The sequence below is a fragment of the Fusarium phalaenopsidis genome, assembly GCF_050370095.1.
Source record: "Fusarium phalaenopsidis strain FUZ10S chromosome Unknown contig_32308, whole genome shotgun sequence".
NCBI lineage: Eukaryota > Fungi > Ascomycota > Sordariomycetes > Hypocreales > Nectriaceae > Fusarium > Fusarium phalaenopsidis.
In genome coordinates this window covers 330,066-346,564 of record NW_028145402.1, presented here as the reverse complement: position 1 = coordinate 346,564, position 16,499 = coordinate 330,066, and the positions used below count along the sequence as shown (strand labels likewise).

General features: G+C 51.7%; 4 protein-coding genes across 4 annotated transcripts; 2 read left to right on the top strand and 2 right to left on the bottom strand.

Moving 5' to 3' along the window:
• Positions 1-1,669: 1,669 nt before the first annotated feature.
• Positions 1,670-3,298, top strand: LRP88_11476 (major facilitator superfamily domain-containing protein; the record flags this gene model as incomplete). Its single annotated transcript, XM_083247902.1, has 3 exons — positions 1,670-1,901; positions 1,952-2,052; positions 2,105-3,298. 3 exons carry the CDS (start codon positions 1,670-1,672, stop codon positions 3,296-3,298), a joined length of 1,527 nt encoding a protein of 508 aa, XP_083096409.1.
• Positions 3,299-4,127: 829 nt separating this feature from the next.
• LRP88_11475 (uncharacterized protein) lies at positions 4,128-4,951 on the bottom strand (the record flags this gene model as incomplete). The annotated part of the gene is made up of 2 exons (XM_083247901.1): positions 4,128-4,479; positions 4,536-4,951. 2 exons carry the CDS (start codon positions 4,949-4,951, stop codon positions 4,128-4,130), a joined length of 768 nt encoding a protein of 255 aa, XP_083096408.1.
• Positions 4,952-10,059: 5,108 nt separating this feature from the next.
• Positions 10,060-10,851, top strand: LRP88_11474 (uncharacterized protein; the record flags this gene model as incomplete). Its single annotated transcript, XM_083247900.1, has 1 exon — positions 10,060-10,851. One exon carries the CDS (start codon positions 10,060-10,062, stop codon positions 10,849-10,851), a length of 792 nt encoding a protein of 263 aa, XP_083096407.1.
• A 3,763-nt stretch (positions 10,852-14,614) lies between these two features.
• Positions 14,615-16,216, bottom strand: LRP88_11473 (cytochrome P450; the record flags this gene model as incomplete). The annotated part of the gene is made up of 4 exons (XM_083247899.1): positions 14,615-15,059; positions 15,117-15,493; positions 15,556-15,750; positions 16,088-16,216. The coding sequence occupies 4 exons, from the start codon at positions 16,214-16,216 to the stop codon at positions 14,615-14,617; spliced, it is 1,146 nt and encodes a 381-aa protein (XP_083096406.1).
• Between the last annotated feature and the right edge of the window lie 283 nt (positions 16,217-16,499).

The following is a 16,499-nucleotide window of genomic DNA, read 5'->3' as shown; positions in this document are numbered from 1 at the left end:
AGGCTTGGCGCGCTTGGTTGGCGCTTGGCAAAGCCTTGGCCGGCGCGCTTGAACGGCCGCATTCTCCAAGTTCTCCATATTTCCTCACCTCCTTGTTTATGGGGTCCCCATGGGGTCAAGGTACTCGTCCTCCCCCCTCCCCGCTTTCTTGTCCTGCCTGCTCCCCAAGATCCCATGCCCTCGGGTAGATGTTGGAATGCAGCAGGAAAAGTCATACGGTGATCTGATCTGATCTGATCTTGGGGCCTACGCGAGTCCTTCTTGCCTCGTCTGTGCTTTCTGCGGGCCTGAGAGTCGGGCTCAGTTCACTTGGCGCCGAGCAAAGACAAGACCGAAGGCCAAGATGGGTGGATGGAGTTTGGTAAGAGTAATGGGGAGGGGGGAAAGAAGGGGGAAAACGGTTGAGGGAGCGATGAGACGGGCTTACTCCTACTGTGGTAAAGTCTAGCATTTCCCCTCTTGGTGATTGGCCTATGCATATTTTTAAGCATGAAAAAAGTTGGGGCGCAAAAAGGCGGAGTAGGGGGGAAAACAGAGAGACGACCAGCGCTGTGCGGTGCGCGAGAGATGTGCAGACTTTTCACGACAGGGGCGGAGCAAGCACTTTCTTCACAAAATGGAAACTCCGATACGAATTGTATGTGGTAGCGGAATAATGCACATATATTACGTCAGCCAAGTTGCGGTCTCAAGAGAGGAGAGGAGAGGGAGGGAGGGCGCCCGCCCACCACCTTAACCGCCCCTTATCAGGGCCATGCAGGGCCAAGCTCCGAGTTATTAGCAATAGGATTGGGGGTAGTGAGGGACTTCCGCTCGCCCGGCATTGCATTTGGAGAAGGGAAATGGTCACCTACCTCGTGAAAGCCACGTGTGTCGTGCGGTGCTGCCTCGTCGAGGAAAACCGCCTCTGACTCTCGACACTTTGTCTCTATAGCCCTCTCTGTTGTTTTATTATGCGCGCATGCTCCGACACGGGATCCATGGCCTCATCCGCCCTCCCCCAGACGGAGGGCGCACCCGCCAGCGCGGGAATAGCCTGATAGCGGAGTCGTCGGGGAGTCTTGGCATGCGGGGAGGGAGAATCTGTGCTGCGGGGGATCTAGGATCATGGGTTTTTGTCAAGATCATCTCGGAGATGGATGGGGGAACAAGGCAAGGGGAGGGATTCCGTCCAGTGACACGGTTCTGTCTGTTCAGCCTGAAGGCGAAAAAAGGGCCAGCGGATGCGTCGCAGTCGCTTGGCCTACAGATGAAGAGATACGGGGTACCCGCCAAGCAAATGCCTCGCGTGGCAAGTTTTGAGCAAAGCTTGCATGCCTTGGCAATAACGCACAGAGGTCTGATGGAATATGGGGCGGAAAATGATGAGAGCCTTGGGGTTGTGGAGGAGAAGAGGAGAGAGTAGGGCCCCAGATGGTCTTGTCTTAACCCACGTGGATTAACATCTTGGCTTTTCTATAAAACACTCAGTCCGTCCTGCCATTCTCTCGCCGATCCTACTCTCTCCTCAGCAAGCAATCGCATTCCCCAGTCCCACTCCTTCGGGCTTCCCCTCCTCCTCCCTTCTCTCTCTTCTAGTCTTGAGCTTCTCGAAGCTTCAGGATATTCTATTGTCCTTTGCTCCCCCACCACACTAGTCCATCTTCAGCTTGAGCACATCTCTTTCACAATGACGGCACAAGATAACCTGTCATATACTCAGCACGAGGTCCATGAACCTCCTAGGCCCAAGACCTCTGACTCTTCCGACGGAAAGGGCAAGGTCGAGGGCATTGAGGAGGCGCGCGGTGAGAACATTGAGTTTGTCGACAAGGCCACTGAGAAGGCCGTTCTCCGGAAGCTTGACCTCCGCATCATCCCCACGGTGATGTGGGTGTATCTCATGAACATGATGGATCGAGGTATGCTCTGATTGTCCACTCACCAAAAGCAATTACTCACCAATGCATAGTCAACATTGGCAATGCCCGTCTTTTCGGTATGGAAGACGAGCTTGGCATGAAGGGAAACGACTTCCAGCTTACAGTTTCTGTCCTCTTCGTCACTTACTGTGTACGTCACATCCCATACACATCTTCAGACATTGAAGCTAACAACTCTGCAGCTCTTCGAGTCCCCCTCTAACCTCATTATCAAGAGGCTCCAACCCGCTCGCTACCTCGCTGGTCTCACTCTGTGCTGGGGTATCACCGCCACCTTCAGCGCCTGGGTCAGCAGCACTGGTGCCCTGATCGCCTGCCGTCTCCTCCTCGGTATCTTTGAGGCTGGTTTCTTCCCCGGTGTCGTGCTGTACCTGTCCATGTTCTACGGCCGCCATAGTCTCGCTCTGCGCATTGCCTACTTCTTCTCCACCGCTGCCGCCTCTGGTGTCGCTGGTGGTCTCGTCGCCTATGGCATCAGCTTCATGGACCACACTCTTGGCTGGCGCGCCTGGCGATGGGTCATCCTCATCAACGGTATCCCCACCATCCTCACTGGTATCATCATCCCCTTCGTCCTCCCCAACAGCCCCGAGACTGCCAAGTTCCTCACCGACGAGGACCGTGAGAACCTCCGCAAGATCCACGAGGAGCAGGTCGGCCGTGCCCGCAACAGCCGCGAGCTTCTCAAGGAGGACGTCATTGATGCTATCAAGGACTGGACTACCTGGGGCTATTGCTTCGCTCTCTTCCCCTGCCTTGCTATGCTCTACTCTTTCGTCGTCTTCCTGCCTACCATCATCCTCGGAATGGGCGAGTGGAACTCTGCTGAGGTCCAAGCCATGACTGTCCCCATCTACGCCGTCGGTGCCATCGTCTACCTCGTCAGCGCTTACTTCAGCGACAAGACCCAGCGCCGAGGCTACTTTGTCATGGGTGGTATCTCTTCTGCTATTATCGGCTATGCCATGCTCATCTCTGGCAAGGGCAATGGTGTCTCTTATGCTGGCTGCTGCTTCGTCTCCATCGGCATCTTCCTGTCCTCGGGCATCTCCTTCGCCTGGGTGCCCTCCAACAACCCCCGCTACGGCAAGCGAGCCTTCTCTACCGGCATGCACCTGACTGTTGGTAACGCCTCTGGTGTGGCCTCTCCCTTCCTCTTCTCCAACAAGGACAAGCCTCACTTCCGCCCCGGCTACGGTGCCAGTATCGGCATGCTCGCCTTCTCCCTCCTCCTCAACATCATCCTGCACCTCCACTTCAAGCGCCAGAACAAGCTCCGTGATGAGGGCAAGCAGGATCACCTCATGGAGGGCAAGACTGAGGACGAGATCGACATGATGGGTGAGCGCAGCCCCCGATTCCGCTTTACCATCTAAGCGATACACACGCGTGCACGCAATGAAGCTCTCGTCGGCCCTTTATCATGATTGCTAGTGGAGTTGGCGAGGGATACAGGGATATGCATGGGATGGAGAACTGGGATTTGGGTATTCTTTTTATAACGCATTCTTGTACATATCGGCTCTCTACGTTATCGACGGAATTTGATATTGAAACTCGGGAGCTGGATGTTGTACATGTCAGATGGACTAGATCGTCATAAATTTCCACTGTCACCCGAAAAAACCGTTTCTTGATCTGTTGTGATTTAGGGGAAGTGAGATTGTAAGGGGGGACAGCAGCCCTCATCCGAGATGACACAACATCTCGCTTTTCTTGTCAAAATGTCGTGAGGTTCCACCGAGATATCGGCCTTCAGAAGTATTTCCCAATAAAGGCTGCATTCTGCATTACAGTGATGAAAGAATACTACCAGCCAAGGCCCGGATCTGCATTACAAATCCTACGCTGGCACGCGGGTCTTGCCAAGATATTGGCCACTGCCGCCATTTTTTGCCGAGATTTTTCTTGGGGGTTTCCACAAGCCAAGAAAGCTTGGTGGCACGGTTTCTTGGCGAGTTTTTTTGTTGAGCATATCTTACGTATTCGACGGCTAAGTACGGCATATCTTGCATAATGTTGTTATCTTGGTAACTGTCACGATATCTTATCACCGCTGGACTTGGTGGTGGGTTGCCACTCTCTGGAACTAATCGTCAAAGGGTGATGGCGCTCTTCGTAATAATATTATCCGCTATAGGTATAATTCGGTGTCATCATGACTCTCAAAGCCAAGGATCATTCGAGATATCTTATCGTCCCCTTCTAATTAGACTCAACGATAGCCACGTCGTCGATGTAGGCGTTCACCAACGGCTCCCAGTCCGACTCTCCATTATCAGGAATGGCTGAGCACCACAGCTGAATCTTCAGCTCTGGATCGGCCTTAGGCGCCGTAAAACTTGTCGACAGCTGCACCCAGCCGCTCGTCGTCTGAACTGCACTCGTGAAGTCTTGGTCGTCGATGTAGAAGACGTAGGAGCAGACGTCGGGGCCCCACCACCAGTTGAGCGACCAGTACATGGAAACCTCGTAGTCTTGTCCGGGCACGAGGTTCCTGAGAGGGGTGGAGATGCTGCTCCCTGCGTCTTGTCCGGTTTCCGTAACAGATAGAAGACTGCATTTTCTGTATTAGCAAATTGTTGACATGTAGGAAGCTTTGTAGGAACTTACGCAGCGCCGACAGCATCGTGATACCAGTTGTAGTCGTTGATGGAGGCCTGTCCAGCAAGGGTCCAGCCAGCTCCGTTGTTGTCGAAACCGGGGTTGGAAAGATAGCCGGTCGATGTGGGCACAGTGGAAGTGGTGCTGGTGGCGCTGCTATCGACTGTTGATGATGAAGCCTCGCTGCTCTGAGTTGTAGACGATGATACTTCTTCGGACACAGTTGTCGACGAGGAGGCCTGCTCAGATACAGTTGTCGAGGTAGCAGTTGACGACTCGATAGCAGAAGACGACGTGATGACGGTTGATGATTCGGTCACGGTGGACGAAGAGATCGCGTGGCTCGAATGGGGCCTGCAGCGGCTGGCGTCGACGCCCACCAGAGCAAGAGCTGCACAAGCAGCGAGGACTTTGCGGAGAGCCATGGCGTCAAGAGGTTTCGATGAGGTCGGAAAGATTCTGTAAATGAGACTGGAGAAACCTCTTCATTTATTTACGATAACTGAAATGGGCACTCGTCAGCTAGGGGGTGGCTTGAGACTATCGCTCTACTATTGTTTTAGTCTACCTGTTGATTGGGGCGACAGGGGGGCGTTATCCATCAAAATCGATAGTGCAGCTATTTCGGACTTGGGACTCGGCCGAAGCGCCAGGCTAAGATGCCGTTTTAGCCTGGCGGCGCGAAGACTAAGATGAGAGGACTTGTAAGCGGTAAACGTTCTGGATTGTCAGTAAGGCATTTGGTTAGCCTGACTCTTGATAAGATGGCTGCGACTCAGTGATTCGCTCATCTCACCCAACTCTTTTAGTCTTCACTACTTAGTTCTTTCGCACATCAGTGCAAGTGGGAATTTTCATGGGGAAAAAAATGAAATGTCCACTCAAGTCTCAATCAATTCTTACCAATGAATGACGCGATTGGATGTTCACTGCAGGGCTGAGATGAGAACTCGACAATCGGTGCGTGAAGACTACAGACTGACGGTCACCAGAAGCTCTTTATTTGTATTTATCAATATTGAGTGAACCTGCCTCTATTGGAGGCTCATCCAGCCTTATTCAACTTTTCATTTCACAATTATTTCATCAAGACATCCTCATCACCGTCTGCCTACTTGTTGTGAAGGGTGAGACAAATACGGAAACGACACGGGAATGAAAACGCCAATCAACTCCCACGTGGGCGCCATGCGCAACCATCTCTGGCTGCATCAATGCCCTCGAATTCGTCAGCGAATGTAGGCGCTCCTTTTACAAATGGCTCATTCTTGACTCTTTTGTCTCTATTTCTCTCATACAGAGCAGCTGCGCGCAGTCAAGATGGTCATCTTCACGTCTTTTCGACAATCGCCTACTTATTTGTACGTCAAAACTTATTGTCTTTGCGCCTTGGTCACTTTTTTTCAAGCCACTCCTGTCACTTCGAGGTTGCATCTCGCCAGTCAACGACCTCGGCTTCGTATCCACGGTATCCTGGCAACAAAGCCGAGCCTGCACAGCATACCCAGACTCCGGGACCGAGCTGGGAGTATTGTTCACAACAGTGCTGAGTCCTCAGTTCCAGCAAGTTCTTGGAGAAGAGCCGCCCATATAGTCGAGAGATGGTATGGCAGAGCAGTTGACTTGGCACAGGTCAAAGCACTGCTGAAGCGCGATGATCAAGATCTCAAAACATATCCCGAACTTCAATGGGATGCTCAAGTCCGAAATGGCTCTTCTTTGCATCATGAAGAACGACGCTTCATTGAATTACGAAAGCGAAAAATATCGTCAGCGGGCGATGATTCACTCCATCGCTTTCTTGGCCTTCCTCCAAGCGAGAAAGTCGATCCCAGAGATGTTCCCCTTGTTGCCCTAGGGGGCTCAGGAGGAGGTTATCGAGCCATGTACGGCCTGACTGGTTTCATCTCGGCAGCGAAGAAGCTTCATCTCTGGGACTGTGTCACCTGGGTTGCAGGTGTGAGTGGAAGTTGCTGGACACTTGCGGCGTACTACACCATTGCGCGACACGACATCTCAGGGCTTGTTCAGCACTATCTCACCGTTGCGAGCGAGCTGGCGCATCCCATGAGCATTCGTGCTCTCGATATGGTTGCTCGGAGTAAGCGAGGAGTGTACTTTCTCATTGGCCCGCTCGCAAGAAAAGCCCAGACCAGCATCATTGGACTAGGAATCATGGATCTCTATGCCACTTTAACGACTACCTATCAGCTTCTGTCCCGAGAGCCCAAGGGGAGGCTGAGTAGAGCTACCTTTCAGTGGTCAAAGATCTGGCATCGTTCGGGGATCGACAAAGGACTTGAACCAATGCCGATTCTGACGGCGGTGAGGCGCGTACCGAGATTCTCGTATGGGCCAAAACAAGATGTTTACTCGACATCTTCTGTCAAGACATTGCGTACCAAGGGTCGGATAGAGAAGGACAACGGGGGCTCTCCTAATCGTGCTGCTCCTCTAGCAAATCTGACTGTTGACATCAAGCCTCGGCCCAAACGACAATTTCAGTGGTTCGAGATTTCACCTCTGGAGATCGGAAGCCCAGATCTCAATCGATACATCCCCACTTGGGCATGGGGCCGCACGTTTATATCAGGCCACTCGATCGATCGACGCCCGGAGCAGTCGTTCTCTCTATTGCTAGGTCAATGCACGAGTGCCCCCGCAGGACCCTTGACAGGATACATATCAACTCTGCTGGCGACCATGGCAAAGGGAACCATAATGGCACGACTGCTGTCCCTTCTCAATAGCTTTCTGAGCATGAAGAGGTGGGAGGGTTTGTGGGGAAATCCCATCCGCGCGGGACACGATCCGAATCCCTTTTATGGTCTTGAAAGGCCAATTAGGGCAAGGGTACACACTCCTGAGCGACCCCTGCACGGCCCAGAAGGAGTAAAAGTTCGTCACGAGAAGAATACAGTCTGCGATGGTATTCGCTCAATGGCTGATGTCCCAGCGGCAGATCACTCAGTAGCTGACATGCCATGGGAGGCCCAAGGACGCACTCGACTGATGGATAGTGGCATGTCAAACAACCTCCCCAATCACGTCTTAGCTCGACCAGAGAGAGGGGTTGACATCTTCATCGCCTTTGATGCTTCGTCAGATGTGCACACAGGGGCGGCAATCAAGCGTTTGCACCACTTTGCGGCCGACTTTCACATAGAGCTCGGAGAGGAAACAGGAATATTTCATGAACCTAAGCAAGACGCTCATTTCAACTTCCAGAGCATCACAACTCACGGTTCGGAGATTGAGTCGAGATACATGAACCACTACGCCAAAGTATTTCAAGGAACAAGACGAAACGGTCAGCAGATTTACATCGTTTACTGTCCACTCTTGCCAAACGGCGTGAATCCAGGTTTCAATCCTTCGGTAAGTTCTGCTCCCATGGTGCTAATCATCATACTGATGAGTTCTAACAGAAGGCGTCTTTTTCTACGTCGTACAATCTCATGTTGACACCAGATCAGATCGAGGGCTTGCTTGCGACATCCGAGGCAAATGTTTGCTTGTATGCAGTTCACACAATCAGACGGGTGATGAGAAAAGTCTACGAGGATAAGAAGGCGCATCGACTAGCTTCGGGAGTTGAGACAGCGGGTTAGACTCATGGCTTTACGGTATTGGATTTGATGCAGTCATGTATTAATAACTGTGTCTTTTGCTGCTGATCACTTCCTCGCGTGTCCTTGACTTGCCAAAGCCTCCTTTACAATATCCCCGAGACCAACCATACATATCGTTGCCCAAGAAGCTACGCCGATACGCGGAACGATACCACGAAAGAAGCCTAGCGGTCCCGAAGTTGCCAAGATATGTTTGGCTGTGTTGACCATGGTTGGCGAGGCTGGTCTGGTTGGATCCGCCTTCAACGACTGCATCTCTATCCTCACCACCTGCATAAGTCTCACGTAAGCAGGAAGAGAAAACCGGGGGATGAATAGCATTAACTCACCTCGAAGGGTTGGTTCCAGCAACCAAGGGCACCGCCAATCGTCGAGGCAGCGACCGTCTCACCAAAAGACAATTTGTCCTTGGCTGATTTACCCTTGAAGGATCTGATGTTTGTCTCTGCGAGCCTTGCGATGCCGATTCTTGATGACCAGCCAGTGATTTGGCGAAGAGCCACGGCATTGACGCCGCGGTTGACGCCCCTGATGCCCTTTGTCCTTAGGATGTCGAAGAAGGCTTCCATGGGTCCTGGTACACGGGCTCCTGCCATGGCATTCTTCGTTCTTGTGACCTCGACAGTCTTCATACAGGTGGTAAACCTTAGTTGGATTGTTTAGCACAGTACGAAAACGGCTGAGTGGAAATGCGTACCCATTGTGAGATAGGCCTGGGCTGCACCTCCAGCAACTCCGCCTAGTCCGCCAGCAACGGCACTGCCAGCGTTGAGATGGCGCTTTGCGTAGTACTCAACTTCGGTCGAAGTGAGAATTAGAATAGCCCCTTTTGTTGATGCCTCAATCCAAGCCTGGGGCGGTTAGCTTTGGACGAAATCAGTCTTGGAGGATCTCACCCAAGGGATCAGGCCTTGGTAGAAACCACGGACGCCCCTACGGGCCCATGTCTTTTGCACAGCATCTTTAAGGGAATCATTCCTATTGGCGCCAACGTGCGTCTTGAGAACCTCCATTGGCTGACCCAGGGTCGTCACTTTTGCCAGTTGTTAATCCAATGTTATACGGGCTTCTGGGGCGAGGACTTGCCTTGAGTGAGATTCATGAAGGCTCCGACAAGGAGATTTCGCCATGGTGTTTTTCGCTTTCTCGGCTGAAGAGCCGGCTGTGCGTAGGAGTCTGCCACTGCAGCTGCCATACCAATGAACGGGATGAAGATAATGAACGATCAAGACGGTCTCAAGGTAAAGCGAGCAGATAATATATCTTGACCGACAAAGAAAGGGAGTACATGTTGTCCCTGGCGGTGACCTAGCTCATTGGCAGTCGGATGGATCCGACATAGCAATCCTGCGGCCTTGGGCGATCGGACCTTTCCGACGGAACCCCCAACCTGGCACCAAGGCTCATGGTCTACCACTTACATTACCCCTTATACACCGAAAACTGAGGAGAATCTTATAAAACAATTCTCATTCTGTAGTAGGGATATCATTGTCGACATGTTCTCTCGATCAACCTCTCACGCCTTGCACAGGCCAATCTGCCCCCTCGCTCTCTCTCGAGCGACATCACCATGCTTCCGTCGAATGACCCACACTGAACTCAAGAGGCAGAATAGTCTCCCCGCTGCCTACTACCGCGGTGGAACCTCCCGGACCATCATGCTGCAGGCCAAAGATCTGCCCTAGGAACTTGAATCCTGGGGTCCAATCTTCCTCGGGTGTATTGGTAGTCCTGATCCATATGGGCGACAGCTGGATGGACTAGGCGGAGGTGTTTCTAGCTTGTCCAAAGTGTGCGTCGTGGGGAAAAGCGAGAGACCCGATGCAGATGTTGACTATACGTTTGTATCATTGGGCATCAAGAATACAGATGTCGACTACTCGAGCAACTGCGGCAACATGTCGGCTGCCGTAGGCCCATATTCCATCGACAGTGGGCTTGTGTCTCCGACTGTCGACGAAGATATGAAGACTACAGTCCGGGTGCACAACACAAACACGGGAAAAATAATCCAAGAGGTTTTTCCAGTCGTCGATGGTGAAGCCGCCGCCAACGGTGACTTTGCCATTGACGGTGTTGCTGGGACCGGCGCCCGCGTGGAGCTCAAGTTCCTCGATCCGGCTGGATCACGGACAGGGAAGCTATTCCCAACAGGGGAAAAGTCAGAGATGATTGATGGAGCCCGCATCACTTGCGTCGATGCCGGTAATCCATGCTGCTTCGTCCCTGCTGCAGAGTTGGGCGTGAGCGGTGCCTTGTCGCCGCAAGACATTGATGCCGACAAAGCGTTGCTCAGACGGCTCGAGGAGATTCGTCGCAAGGCTGGAGTGAAGATGGGTCTCGCCGAGACAGAAGACTCGGTTCCCGGCAGCGTCCCCAAGATCGGCATTGTATCAAAGCCCAAGGATTCGCAGCCCAACACGGTCGTTGTGAGGGCAATGTCAGTTGGCCAGCCCCACAAGGCCATTCCTGTGACTGTCGCCCTCGCTGTCGCAGCGGCTGTCAATATTCCTGGGACGACGGTGGCCGAATGTCTTGCTGGCTCCCTTTCGGGCTCGGAGATGACGATCTGTCATGCTAGCGGCACACTGGACGTGGCCGCCGATATTAGTCACGAGGGACAGCTGGAGTCTGCAACAGTGTTTCGGACGGCGAGGAGATTGATGGAGGGGCGAGTATTCTGGAAGTAGCTTTGTCGGACCTAGGGCCTGGGCTGGGGAAATAGGCATCTTCAAGGTCCTTTTGTGAGGATTCGGGGAGAAAGCAGGTCATTAAAGCTGGGCATGTTTGTTAGGGTGCATAGGTAGACTAAGAACGATGTAGGTTTAGAATGCTGCGATACAACAGCTTTTTCATCTAACATTGAAAATTCTGTAGCATATATTACGTTGCTCGCTTTGCTACAGTGTATGAGAACTCTGAGTGCTCTTCTTCCGGTTCGCCATCAAGTTGAGGGCGCTTCCTGCTCTGAAGTACTCAATCTCCTCACCGCTCATGGTATGCCTCACCTGGGTCGTCCATTCCACTCCTTTTCCAGTCGTCGGTACAACTCTCAGAGTCAAAGTCTTGCCCGGCTCTAGATCAGTCACACCGTGAATACTGATACGATCAGAGGAGTTGAGGTGGTTGTAATCCTCCTCGCTGCTAAAGGTGAGCGCCAATACTCCCTGCTTCTTCAAATTCAAACCCCTAGGCGCCGGAAATGCACCTATATCATATGAGAATTACTAAACTGGGGGGAGACGGCATCTTTAAAATGCAGTGTGACCACCAAGTTGCTTTGATTGGATCTGACTTGGCTCAGCTGAGCGGGGTTGAGAATCAGGCTCTGAATGTGCACCACACGTTTGTGTCCCCTTTGCCTCAGATTGCGTCGTCTTGCCTGGGGCGTCAAGCACAGACAGAGGGAGCCACGATCCGTCATTGGACATGACATAGCTGCCAAGGTGTCGGAAGAGGCGGTAATTGACGCTTCGCTGATTAGGCATCTGACTTCGTTAATAGGGGACCCAGAGGCTGCTACAGCCAGCCTGCTAATTTGCTGAGTGCATAGCCTTGGAGCTTGCCAGCGGGGTCTATAAATATTCTCCCCCCTTACTGGGTAATTTCGTCTTGGTTTATCGACCTTACTATCACTGCTTTAAGAAACAACACCTTCTCAGTCACCGTTGCCCTGAACGTCATTCATAATAACGGGCGCCCCCGCGGAATCTGCATTCACTAAGTAGGTCAACTTTTGTGTAGATACGAGGCCGAGAGCTAATCATAAAGAATCATTCCCTCGGGCTCTTCAATATTTTCGATGTCATTCAACGCACTTTTGTGGGAAGGGGCCCAGTGTTCCAAAAATGGGGATCATCGGGGACCATACTATTATTGCATGCGTTGTGATGAGATGTTCTGCCGCGATTGCTGGTACAAGATAAAAAAGCACAGAAGAAAAGAACTAGGCCATTACCAGACCGTCCCGAACGACGCCATCGTTGTGCATTCCATTCTCAAAGTTAGACTCGACGATTGCCTTCTTTTGAATGATGCAATAAAACGATCCCGGGCCCCGCGTCTGCGTCAGATCGACGACAACAGCGAATGGTTTGGCGTTAGGCACAATAACGAAGCTGGAGACTGGTCGTTGGTCGAGAGCCTTGCGTATGACCTGTTGGTGGACTCCTTTGAGACGCCTACGTCTGTTACCTACCCGGTCCTGGTCTCTTTTGTGGGCGCAACGGGTGCGCGTCGCATGCTCCTTGATTCATAATGACCTGTGCTAACCTCTAATAGGGTCGGGAAAGAGCACGTTGATCAACCTGTTGTCTAAGGTGTGTTTACTCAATGAATTGACTGGACGTGTCTGGGCCTTGATAATTCTCACCCGTTTGCAGTTTTCTGACCCTTTGTCTGCGAATCACTTCAAGACTCCGGCCGTGGGTGACTCAGGATGCCTCCAGTCAGCCTCGTCGAGCGTCCACCTCTACGTCGATCCCCGAACATTTCGGACCAGAAGCCCTCTTCTGTATGCCGAGTGCGAGGGAATGGATGGAGATGAAATTCCTGCCGAGATGAAAAAGCCTCTGGCTGGTGCTTTAGCTTCCAACGATCCTCTGCCACACGCCTCCCAAATTCCCGAGCCCGGTTCACAGGACATCATCTGGAGCAAGATGCCCAGGCACACTGGTACCTGGACTAGAAAAGAGATTACGAGGATTCTATTCCCGAAGATTCTCTATGTTTTTTCGGATGTGGTCGTCTTTCCGTTTAGTAGAATGTAAGCAACTCTTGCCTCTCTTCAATCAAAGTGATAAAGGCCTAAACAATCCCCACAAGTCGGCTTGATGACGCGGTTTTTCAGTTAGTGAAATGGGGGCATAATGCCACCATACAGTCATACAACAAGCCTTTTCTTCCAAATGCTTGCATTGTCTTTATCAACCGAGGTGATCAAGTCGACCCTCACGAGTACGACTTCAGTGCTGCGAGAAAATGGTTTTTCGAACAGCCCTGCATCCAGGATATTTCTAAGGACAAGGCACTGCAACCTTATATCCAGTACTGGGAGACCAGGGAACATTACATTTTTTCGGCAGAGCATCTTCTCCGTCGTTACTATTTCTCGGTTAGTGTTGTGCACCTTCCTAGCGGCCAACGACAATGCACCAGTAAATAAAGAAACTATGGTAGAATCAGTGAAGTGTGTCCAGAGCCACAAATACGGCAAGATTGGGTGCAGTGGAAGTGGAATGCCGCCACCCTCCCTCTCCTTGTCCGCAAGGCGTTCACACATTTTGCATCCAAGTACGAAACTCCATTCAACATTTCTGATGCCTGGGTTGATCTTCAGAATTTCTCGCCTGACTTCAATTGGTCAATATTCAACCTGGCGAGAATGGTCCGAGGGCATCGAGATCTATCCCACACTGGTATGGACCTCTGGGTCAGCATTGGCGGCTTTGTTGCCTCTTGTCTCTTCCTCCACTGTGTGAGAGCAAAACAGGCCGGTAAGAATTACCCTTTTCAGGATTTCAACATAGGAATGTCTGAGACCCTTTTGCTGAGCTTTCCATAGACTGCAGAAGGTCTGGATGTAATGCGACGAGGCCGTAGAGTAATACTGGATGAAATTCTGGCCTTGCAATTACCCCATCCAGACCCCCCAGGGACATCAGCAGTGTGTAAATGCTCCCTGCGGACACCCACACCACCAAGGTGATAAGGCTGTCGAACAAGGCAATCATTCAGCGAGATATTCACTCTGGGAGCTGCAAAATGAATTCCGCAGTCTTGTCGAAAGGACTTTCGACGAACTGAAGTCCAGGCTCAAACATCTCAGCGACAGCCACGAGCGGCTTAAGGAGGCATCCACGATTCACCTGGGCCAAACAAGAAGTTTTTACAAGTTGATTGGGGGTGTCGATAAGCTCGTTAGTCACTTGCCCTGTCTAGTTTGCCTGGACGGTGTCCCAGAACACAGCCTACCATGTGGTCATGTCATTTGCAGAGAGTGTGCACAGGCCGCCGGAGATACAACCCCTGGAGGATTTGTGACGCTTCAAGAGTGCCCTCTCCAGAATCATCACAAAGAAGACTGGCCATGAGGATTGGCCAAGAATTGTAACTCTTCCAAAGTCGGCATTGGGATTCTATCGCTTCATGGGGATGGATCCAGCAAAGTATCAAGGGGGTAGCTTTGAACAAGCTTCAAAGTCATCTCGGCTCGATACCGACCAGATATTGCCTTGATCGGATATTTGGGACAAGCTACGGTACAAAGAACACGGAGTTAGATGTTTCTATCAATCCTTGTGCATTTGGTCCAGGAGGACTGAACACTGAAAGATGCGACGCCAACTTTGTCAAATTGTCGGAAAGGGCCCTTACGACGGCCAGCGAGAGCAGGATGCCATGATTTCAGCTCTAAACATACATATAAAGACCCCTAATTATCAACCTTCTCACCTATTCGTTGCTAAACACCATTCCCTCTGGCACCTTAACCCACTGTAAAGTCTCGGGGTCAAGCGATTTCTCACTCTCCTGTGCCTCTTTCCTGATGATATCTGCTCTGCGCTTGGATCGTGCTTCAATGACGGCAGGAAAGTCTGCAGGTTGAACGGTAATACCCCCAACCAAGTCTTCAGCATCGTACTGGATAGGGTTTCCGTGTTCATCTTTGGCTGGTAAAAAATTGAACCCCCAGAAAAATCGCGAGATGGCCAAGAAGAGCGAGCGCTCAGCGATGTGTATACCCTGGCAGAGGCGGCGCCCGGCACCAAAGACGAAATTGTCGCGCTTTGCAACATCTCCAATGACGGATTGGTAGAGTGTTGACGGAATGTCTTTGAAACGATCTGGGTTGAAGACTCGCGGCTCCGGGGATCGGGTCTCATCCATGTGAATTGCCCTAGTTAATACGATTAGATGAGAAGATTGTGATGTAGAGAATATTCCAAGTACTGACCAGACATTGTTGATGATTGTAGAATCCTTGGGAATTTGATAGCCTAGATAACTATCGTCTTTGGTCACGTTGTGTGGCACACCAAGAACGACAGTGGGCATCCACCGCAGAGTCTCCTTGATGCAGCAGCGGATAAAAGGTAGTCGATCATAGTCTTCCATGGTGGGCAGGTGATCTTGCCCAACCACCCTGTCAACCTCTTCCTGGCCCCTCTTCTGAATGTCGGGCCAGATGAGCATTGCCAAGATGAAGCCATAGAGCGTCGAGGCGGTGGAATCTGACCCAGCATCAAGCAGCGACCCGCTGATGTAACCTGCGGCATCATCGGAGAATCCCTCAGTCAACTGTGCGCGGTAAATATCGTTGCAGAAGCATGGCTGAGAGTGGGATGTGGTTAGCTATAAATGCCCCTCGAGAGCGAGATTGATAGTGCACATACGAGTCCACGATCGTCCACGATCGCCTGCTTTGTCCTAGCCCAGTGACCAAGGTACATCTTCTTCTCAGCCTGATGTAGCTTTCTTGCGTAGCTTACGTTGGGAGCGATGAAATCGGGGAGCTTCTGGAGAGCGGGATAGAGATCGGCCAGCTGGGCGCTGGCACTTCCAGACAAGGCGCTCCATTTATCGAAGCCCTACGACGTGTTAGCATTGGCGCCTTGACCTAGTGGGATGCGGTATACATGGAAAAGCTGAAGAAGCTTTGGATCCTGATTACTGATACACCGAAATCCGAATATCATCTGAGTGGAAAGAGAATAGGAAGCACGTCTAATGTGAGGCAGAAAGTCGTCTGGCGTATCTAGGAGGTTAGTCAAGAGCACTTTGTTCTCGAGGTCCTGGTAGGGCAAATAGGTTGCTGCGACCGTGATATTCAGGGCTTTGTGTATCATGCGATGAATCATCCGCCAGTTACTCCCGTACCTCTACAACCGATGTTAGAAAAGACAGTTGAAGACAGGGACGCCTCACCATGAGGACGAGTCTGAGGCCGCCACTGGCGATGCGCTGGCCGATGTACATATCAGGTCTGTCCGAGTATATTACGCTCCTCTTGTCCAACAAATCCTTGACTGCCTCATCTGGTGACAAGACAATCATGGTTTTGGTGCCCAGGATCAGTGAATATATCGGCCTTGAGCGATTAGCGAGTGTCGGATGGGAGCACGAAGCATGGGCCAGATGCTCACCCGTACTGTTTGGCCCATTTTTGAAACTGTAGATGCGGCCTTTTTGTTGGCATCTGAACCTATCAGAGACGTCCAAACTGCCAGTTGCTCATAGACAGACCAGGTGTAAATTGCCCAGAAGCGGCACTGTTGGCGGACCGGGGGGGAGGCCCGGAGGCCGCTGGCCGATCTTGGAGAGCTTGGCTAGGAGCAGC